Source organism: Carcharhinus amblyrhynchos, chromosome 3 (assembly GCF_965287045.1).
Source record: "Carcharhinus amblyrhynchos chromosome 3, sCarAmb.v2.hapA, whole genome shotgun sequence".
Taxonomy (NCBI): Eukaryota; Metazoa; Chordata; class Chondrichthyes; order Carcharhiniformes; family Carcharhinidae; genus Carcharhinus; species Carcharhinus amblyrhynchos.
This window is the reverse complement of record NC_137326.1, coordinates 97,451,057-97,460,978: the sequence shown is the minus strand read 5'-3', so window position 1 is coordinate 97,460,978 and position 9,922 is coordinate 97,451,057. Positions and strand designations below refer to the sequence as shown.

Sequence of the window (9,922 nt, the reverse complement as noted above, 5' to 3'; positions counted from 1 at the left end):
TGGCTCCCAATGGGAAAGAAGATAAATCTTCATTAAAGTCACCACAGTAATCATGACACGGCAAGTTGATGATAATAATGTTTATGTTGCACCTTATAAGTCAGACAAATCGAGTGAGTTCATGGTATTAATGCAATATTAGGATTTCAAAGGACAGTTGTGGAAGTTTATAACATCTTCTGAGAGTTGTAATTAATTTATTGTCCTTTTATCACAAATAAATCAAAAATACCACAATGTGAACAGAATTGAAAAAGGTTGACATTGTTCATTAATACTCATCATATATAAAATAAAACTACTAACAAGCTAACCACATACTAATGTTTGTTTAAACACAAGTTTATTTATTAGTTACAAAGTAAGGCTTACATTAAATGAAGCTGTGAAATTCCCCCAGTCGCCACACTACAGTGCCTGTTTGGGTCAATGCACCTAACAAGCACATCTTTCAGACTGTAGGAGGAAACCAAAGCACCCGGAGGAAACCCATGCAGACACAGTGAGAACATGTAGACTCCGCACAGACAGTAATCCAAGCCGGGAATCAAACCCAGATCCCTGGCACTGTGAGACAGCAATGCTAACCACTGCGCCACCATGCCACCCCAAAAGTCAATGTCATGAGTGGGGTGTAATGCCCATAGGTGTAATGCCAATATTGCAAATGAGACATATTTTAGATTGTATGATTTTAATTATTGATTTGAAAAATTCAGGACATTTCTGGATATTTTAAAGCGCTCTTATATTGCAATTACAGGTGTCCCATTGAAATCTGCTCGGAGCAACATAGAAGCATACACTCCAGTTATAATATTAGCCCTTGCATTGTTTACTCCTCTTCCCACACTAACCAAACTACTCAAAGCTACATTTTCCAGCATCTCAATGTTGTTTGCATTGGAGACTTCAAGAAGACTTGTCTGCAAACATTTTAAACATTTAAAACAGTAGGAAGGTTCCCAGACTGTCCAATTCAGAGCCTGGGAATCTTTTAAACTTGGCTTCACACAGACAGCAGTTAAATTGCTTTGGGTGTGAACCACTGCGGTATGAGATTACCTCCTGGAGATGTTTTTGCACCATTTAGCTAAATACACCTCTAGTATTTTCACACCCAAACTATACTACACAATCTGCATCAATGACAAGCTGAAACTGCTTCACATTGATAAAAGCTGCATATTTTAAACAAATTCACTTGGAATTCCCACAGGGGTTCTCCATTGTTATAACAACGGAACTTAACCCAACTCTCCCCACCCCCCCACCCCTCGCCCCTTCTTCCCCTGCAGAGAGATGTGTAATGGCTAAAAATGGCCACCAATGCCCTTCCTTCAGGATTTCCTCTGATGTTACAATTGGGGACCGGAAAGCCCTCATAAGAAATAACTTCAGAAGGAATAATGTAATCTTTTGATCATAATTTCCATTCTTAATGACGATTTCATGGAGCTAGCCCGTCATTGTATTCTAATATATAAATTGTTACTCTGAACAGCTGGTTTTGTAAAAGGAATAATTAGCTTTGTTAAAGTCAAATTAAATAGGTACGCTCTCATTTTGACTGTTTAAAAATAACAGGGCACATAAAATAATCAGCAGCAAATGATAAGTTTCAGTCACATTAAAAGATGAACGTTCAGGAAGTTCGTGAACACCTTACCAAAGTTAGATTTCAGATTTGAAATCATTCCCTGTCACCTATCATTATTATAATTTTTGTGTACTTTTGTTCATATTTTGAAATTTGGAAGACGTATTTTTAATTGAGGACCCAATGAACATTTATTTTTAGGTCTCCCACACTGTCAATATCAATTATAATGATAATTCGACAGTATATACTTAAAGTAAAAAAGTTAAAGTTTATTTACTGGTCACAAGTAAGGCTTACATTAACACTGCAGTGAAGTTACTGTGAAATTTCCCCTAGTCGCCCCACTCCGGTGCCAGTTCAGGTCAATGCACCTAACTAGCATGTCACTCAGATTGTGGGAGGAAACCCACGCAGACATGGGGAGAATGTGAAAACTCCACACAGACGGTGACTCAAGCCAGGATTTGAACCCAGGTCCCTAGCGCTGTGAGGTAGCAGTGCTAACCACTATTATTCCACGTGCCACCGCTAATAATGAGGTAATGTTCATCTTCAGCTGGTGAAAGTGGCTGTTGTGCATTTTTTAATTTGCATCTAGGCTTCTGTATAAAGCTGACAAAGTAATAATGATGAAAGATGTATATAATTTGGTAATAAAAAAATTAAATTCAATTATCATTAGAAATCTGTATTTGTTGCCTTAATCATGCAATATACTTGTTTCTTCCCCAATAATAAAATACATTTGCGGCAACAATAGAATGGATTTCTTCTTTTAGTAATTGGGTAACTGAGGCAGAGATAAATTTCCTGCTTGTCGCTGGAGTAGCAAACACAAATGTGCAAACAAGAAAAAAGTCATAATATGCCACATTCTATCCACCTTCCTGTATACCTCAGAAATCTGGACCATAAATGAATACCTGTGGAATAAACTGAAGGTTTTTGAAATGTGAATGCTAAGTTATTTGCTAATTTAAAAAAAAATCAACACCATAAGGCCAATGAGGATGTGTTTGAACTGCAAAAACAAACTGAATTCTGAAAAGTGACATCTGGAAAGAAAATATTAGTACTTTGACCATTTGATCAGAATTGAAAAATAACAGAGCTCTCTTCTAGAGGATAAAGTGGGGGGGCAGCAGAAAGCATGGTGGATGGTGGATGTCACAGCATGGTTGCAGACGAATAGAAATGGATCTGTGAGGCTGGTGCAAGCCAGGCAAATGTGATATACTATGACAACAAATCTTCCGATAGGAGCAATAGCAACCCGTAAAGTTAATACAGTGACTAGCCCATTATAGAAAATTGTCAGTTTCCAATTCTATGGATATTGGGCAGTTTTGGTAATGAGTGAAAATTTGGTTTTCAACTCCTTGTATGGCCTATCCCCTCTCTATCTTTGTAATGTCCTTCAGCCCCACAACTTTCAGAGGTATGTATTCTCTTGTAACTCAGGCTTCTTGTGCTCCACCATTAATGGCCACATCTTCAATTGCCTAGGCCTAGAACTCTGAAATATTCTTCCTATACTTTTCTGTCTCTCTACCTTACTTTTCTCTGTTAAGGCGCTCCTTAAAACCTATCTCTGTGAACAAGGCTTTGGCTTCTGCCCTATTATCTCTTTATGTTGTTCAGTATCATACTTTGTTTTGTTCCTGTGAAGCAGCTTGGGGCATTTCATTGTGTAAAAGGTGCTGTTATTGTTCCATAAGACAGCTTTGTAGGTCCATAATTCAGCTGTATTCTGAGGCATATGTGAATCTCAGGTGAATTTAAATATTTGTGATGGCCTAATGATATTATCACCTGACTATTAATCCAGAAACTTGGCGAATGATCTGGGGACCCAGTTGGAAACTCTCCATGGCAGATGTGGAATTTGAATTCAGTAAAAAAACACCTGGAATTAAGAATCTACTGATGACCGTGAAATCATTGATTGTTGGAAAACCCCATCTAGTTCACTAATGTCAGGGAAGGAAATATACCATCCTTGCCTGGTCTGACCTACTGGGACTCCAGATATATAGCAATGAGGTTGACTCTCAACTGCCCTCTGAAATAGCCGAGCAAGACAGTCAGTTCAAGAGTAATTAAATGTTGGCCAGCCAGCAATGTTCATGCCCCACGAATGAATTTTAAAAAATGCAGAACACTAGCATACCAACTTACTGCTTTATGAAAACAAGCTGCAAAATTATTGAAGAATTGTACATATTGCAGACAAAGTAGATGCAGCCATTTCTTCCAAACAGCTCCGCTTAAGCAGGGCTTGGACTGCAGTGTGAAAGTGATATCTGGGTGGTTGAACATGGGCTGCAGATAGATGGAAATGCCGCCATCTGCAAGTTCCCCTCCAAGCCACTCACCATCCTGACTTGGAAATCTATCGCCATTCCTCGGCAGTCGCTGGGTCAAAATCCTGGAATTCCCTCCCTAAAGGCATTATGGGTCAACCCACAGCACATGGACTGCAAAGATTCAAGCAGACATCTCACCATCACCTTATCAGGGGCAACTAGGGATGGGTAATAAATACCGGCCAGCCAGCGACGCTCATGTCCCACGAATGATTAAAAAAAAACCCTCTTGATCTCCATCATTACAACATTTATTTGTTTTTTTACTGGAGGAAGTGGGCGGTGGAACTGCCTTCAGAAGAGGGAAGCAAGACCTGGTTTGGAAGGACCAGAAAGGATTGCATACCAGGACCACTACAAAATGCCGACTGGCCTGCTGTGTATCTGCAGAATTCTGTGCTTTATTCCCCAGTAACTAGGACATTCTGCACGTGGTTAAAGATTCCCAAAAAGAGAGTGATTATCATTGGACCACACATAGACCAGAACAACTCTTCCTATTTCTGGGCCAATAGACATTAAAACATAACAACTGTGTTGATTTAAAAAGTGTTAGATTCAATTAACATTTTTAACCCATGTAATTATTACACAGAAACCCCCTGGTTTTCTTTTCGTCTTGCTCATTTACACGTGTTAATATGATCCACTGTCATTTTCTAAAAGAAAACGTTTTTACACATAAGGGAGAGAATGAAGGCTCCGGGCACGTGTTGATCTGATCAGATGGAATGGATGAATTCATCATAAAAGCGACAGGGTTCTTTTTGTCTGTAATCGCGGTGTTCAGTCTTGTGCGGGGCGTTATAGTAAAACCAAATGAGGTTCAATTCATAGAAAACCAGCATTAACGCGTTTAGAAAAGACCTCTGCAGTGTAACCTTCAGCTTCTGGGCGTGGGAAGGAGCTCGAACAATGCCGGGTCAGGAGATGTCGGATCACACAATCCCACCGTCTAAATGGGATGGTGCGGGATGTTCTCCGCGCTGCCTTTTAAAAGAACTTTTGTGCGCCCGACGTGGGAATCTGATGCGACAGATGGGAAAGGGGCGGATTTCTTGAATACATCGCCAGTAAACGAGCCCAAGGTGCACCGACCTACTGGAGGGTGGGAGGAGGTGTGTGTGTGTGGGGGGGGGGGGGGCACTAGGATTCAGAAGGGTCTCACGGATGGATTTTTATTGCAGATGTATCACATACATTAGATTTCATGAATAACAACACTAACGTGTGTTGGAGGGCGGCGTTTCAAAATGAGGAACCAGGCCATTTAAAAGGGAAAGCAGGAACTTTCTTTCCCCCACACAGACAGCACAGGTAGTGGAAATCTGGAACCCTTGTTGCACAAGGCTAAGATCACTGGAACAGCTGGATACCTTTAACATTGGCTGCTTTTGGTTGTTCAGTGGGTTGTTCAATGGCAGAGCGTGCTCGATGGGCTGAAAGGCCACTTCAGTTAAGACAGGAAGAAATAAGTCGTTTTGTATAATTTGCCATCGTCCAGGTAAATGGTAAAATGTATCTATAGTCTACAGCATGTGATATAAAGGTAATATTACTGATCTCGCTTGAGTCAAAAGGCGCTAGAAACCTATTAAAAGTTAAAATATATCATTTTTGTGAAGAAAGGTAGAGTGGATTGAGTAAATAGGAACATGTAATCACTAGAGTGATGCAAGCGTGCACCGGTTGCCATAGTGTTTAAACTGGGGTCACGCCATCTGGAGTGATGCACCTTATGGACCACATCCACACGCTGAACAGCACTGTCTCCGCAGTTAATCTGGACGGTTGTTAGGAAATATTGTGAAAGGAGGTTATTGTTCTGAAGAATTTCCCACGTTCGTTCATGCGCCTGGCAGTCGCGTGTCTTAAGGCAAACAGGACCGCTGCGAAGTATTTCAAAAAGGGAGAGAGAGAAAAAAACATTGCAGGGAATCAATGGGTATCTGCCCCAGTATCTGGTTCACAGCCCGAGCTCCTCCACAAAACACTTCCAGCCGCTTCAGACACCGTGATGGACATTTTTAAAAGTTCTGTTTTGTTTTTTCTTTAAAGCGCATACTTACAGACGGGGAGAGATTCGCCACTCCTTATAATGGTCAGATTAAACCCTCTTGTCCCGTGCAACTGCGCCTGTTAAATGAAACCGAGAACCTGGAAAGAAACAGCACTTTGAATATGTTAATACACTCTAGAGTTTAAAATCCAAGTGCTGCACTTGACAGGTGCAACGTGAAAATCATGTCAAGTTTTTAAGCTGCAGTTTTTGCAGTGTGACCTATCCAGTAATGCCACCGCCCCCCCTCCCCCCCACCACCACCTTAAAATCGTACTTTCCAATTATAGCAGAGTTGTATCATTTAGGATGTCAGCATATTAATATTTTTTGCAAAAAAGTTCGGTTTCACACAATTTTCTTAATAAGATAGAACAGGTGAATGAGTGGGAAAGGGACAGGGGCGATTCGTTATTAATGAACGCAAATTAAACCACCTCCACAGAAATACTACAGCCAGTCGTTGTAACGACAGACTGTCAAAATACAACACACAAACACAGAACATTGCAGTTTGAGCGTCATTCCTCCACTCGGACACATAACCTGAAAATACTTTCCAGCGCTCATCAAAATTACAAATTAATTCAAAACCATATCAGAATTAGACGTGGGTGTTTTGTCAGCGAAATGATTCTCCAATTGGGATTTGCATGGCGTTTTGCCTTACGTCTTGTTCCCCCCCACCCCCCGCCCCCCGCCTTGGTTTAACTAACTTGTTGTGAGAATCGCAGATCCAGGGATGAAAGGTTTGCAAGGGCGGGGGAGTAATGGGGAGAGCACGACCTCTCAGTGCAGGCCGTTGCACACAAGAAGCAGCCACGCAAACTAACCGACGCACAATGCAGCCTGTCCTTTAACCGGAGCGCTGACCACCTACAAGTATGCACCAGCAAAATACTGCATTCTAAAACAGCATTCATATCCACTTCTAAGCACGCAGTTGGCATGGTATGTGAGTCCATTACAAACGGTCCTCCTATAAGCTACTGACAACATTTCATCGGGTTAATGCAATTTGTAGCGCATTCTAAATATGGAAGTGTGTTTTTTTATGACATCTTTAGAATAGATCGCACTTTAGAACCAAATGAGTAATTCTCAATTCCACTGAAGCGCTGACTCTGAAGTGCCGCTCTGACAATAGGAAATGCATTCATATTTATAAAATGGAGGTGGTTGGTTTTCTGCATTGTTAAAAGTAAGTACATAAACTGCTTCAAAAGCATGATACAGTAACGTTCAAGAAAGTGCAGAGGATACCAGGTCACTGTACTCCCTTCCATAATGAACAGAGAGAAAGCTCTGACAATGCAACCAGGAAAGCGATACAAGCATAAATAAGAACTCAAACCAACAGCTGTCAATGGAAAGGGCGGATACATTTCATGTTTTTGCAGCTACAAAATTGACACCATTCATTGGAGTGAAAGGGGCCGGGGTTCCCAGGTGTAACAGGAGTAACACCGTCTCGTTTCTCACTGCAAGCCAAATCCATGGGAATGCGGGGAGAGGTGATTTGAAGAGTCATGCGAACTGCTCCGAGTGCTGAAGGAGAGATAAGATTGGGCTGGAAGAGATTCCTGGCCTTAACCATCTGTCGCTCTTTGGGCGGGCAGGCTGGCCATTGAGTGTGAGCAGTGAGCTGTCACTGTTGATTGATGGACACTCGCCTCTGGCCGCGACCCCAAGTGTGGGAAAGTGGCTGAGCGCAGGAACTCACGCATTCACATGCTAATTCGTGGATATAAATAGGAGTTCAGCAGAGAGCGAGAAGACATCACAGCTTCAGACATTCTGAAACTCGCTTAGCATCTTGCGGCAAATCTTCCTCCCAGACTTGCAGGTCGGTGGAACATATATAAAAAAAATGACTGCCACAACCTTTACCAACAACGTGGAAAAACTCTCCAACGCCAAAGAGGAACGGAAGGTAAGAAAAGTCGCGCTGTCAACCGAGTTTGCTTCTGGGGAGCTGGAAAATGGGATTTACTGAGATCTGGCCTTTGGCATTTGCTTATCCCACTTCCTTCTGTCCCGCAGTTAAGAAAACCTCTCATCGAGAGAAAAAGGCGAGAACGGATCAACAACTGCCTCGATCAACTGAAAGAAACAGTCGTGGGTGCCTTTCGCTTGGATGTAAGTGTCGGATTTGCTCTCTTACTCGCTCTGCCTTAACAATACGCATTGCAGCTGGCATGTATTTAAGCTGAGAGGAGGGAGTATATAACAACATCCTCTTCATTACATTACAGCAATCAAAACTTGAAAAAGCAGACATCCTGGAGATGACAGTAAAACACCTTCAGAATGTTCAAAACAGCAGGATGATTGGTGAGTTTTACTTAAATATCTGTTACTTTAGCTAATATTTGGGAGTAAATATCACAACCCAAAGTTTAATGAAGATGGGTAGAAAGTGTTAAATATAGATAAATATAACATATAAATACAATAAATACAAAGTGGAGGGGGTGGGTTTCATAACTTCGTGCTGTTGAGTTTGGAGCAGCCGTACACTTGGGGAGTGGAAAGTGTTGAGTTCGTTGATCTGTTGCTTATCACTGTTCCTTGTCTTATTTTAGCCGATACGAAAATTGGACTGGAGGCTCAGCAGAGATACAGCGCCGGCTACATCCAGTGTATGCATGAAGTTCACAACCTGCTCTTAACCTGCGACTGGATGGACAAAACCGTCGGGGCACGTTTGTTGAATCACTTACTCAAGTCATTGCCTCGATCCAGCGAAGATTCCCGTCAGGTCAGGCTGAAGACACCGACAGTTAACCTCCAACCTGCTCAGGCACAACTCTCGGCGCTGACCCAGGGGAATCTCCAGCCTTCGGCCAACGCCGCTTCCTCGGCAGCCGTGGATTCATTCGCTCGCTCGTCTCCAGACCAGATCTCCAGTCCTGGATTTAAAGCGTGCGGGAAAAGCATGGAACAATTTCCAATTCCTACCGCGAACCTTCAGCAACCTTCCAGCTCTCCCACCCAACAGCTCCAAGAAGACTTGTCCTTAATGCACCATCCATCGGTTGCATCCTCAGACGTGTGGAGACCCTGGTGAAGGGACTGTATGACCTCTCTAAATATTTAGACTGTCCTTATGTATCTCATAGATATGCTTCTCGAAACACTTGCGGGCAAATCGTGCCCCTTATGTGTGCTAAAATCAGGGTACTTCACGCTGAAGGGTGCTTATCCGTAGCCTGTATTGTAGAAGGCGTTTACAATGTTGTATTCAATGAAATACATCTAATTTATTTGATAGTGAGTTGCTTGTGGGCTTTTTACTTTTCCCTATGTTGTGTTTATATTGCAATTAACGACTTATTAATAAACTTTGAAAAGAGTTTGTGTCTCATTCTGTAACAGGTGTTAAAACTTTATCGGTCCCTCCTTTCCATCAGTTCGAAATCCAGAGCTAACTAACCCTTTACCTGCCTTAAAAAAACACTTTGCCCTCTGCTGATGCCGAGGTGAACAGTAACTGAATCTCATAAATTGCAGGAAACCCACCCTTTAGTTTTACAACAACAACGCTCCCTCTATATCCTCATGGCGGCTGACCATTTAAAAGTAACAATATACAAGTTAGAAAATGTAATCTAATTTTGTAGCACTTAGAAATATTTACAGAAGTTTCAAAATAGCTGAGTTTATAAATTTTTCAGGTCAAAAAGGAACAAGATTGTTTGAATCTGCAACACCAGTTTTCAAATAGATCTAACTGGCTATTTGAATCTAACTGTAAACCCAATCAAGCTAGACTTCAAAGGCGCTGTGTTTTTAAAAAGTTTCATAATAGCGAGGAGTATTTTGACACATTTGGCCTCATTCCGTTCATAAAAACGAGAGAGGCGCCAAAACAACTGAGTTCAAGCAGCGAGG

At 41.8% G+C, this 9,922-nt stretch overlaps 1 protein-coding gene across 1 annotated transcript; it reads left to right on the top strand.

The window, feature by feature from the left end:
- The first annotated feature begins 7,817 nt into the window (after positions 1-7,817).
- On the top strand, positions 7,818-9,384 carry her8.2 (hairy-related 8.2). The gene is made up of 4 exons (XM_080186426.1): positions 7,818-7,961; positions 8,072-8,167; positions 8,284-8,362; positions 8,614-9,384. Exons 1-4 carry the CDS (start codon positions 7,899-7,901, stop codon positions 9,096-9,098), a joined length of 723 nt encoding a protein of 240 aa, XP_080042552.1. The 5' UTR covers positions 7,818-7,898; the 3' UTR covers positions 9,099-9,384.
- Positions 9,385-9,922: the final 538 nt, after the last annotated feature.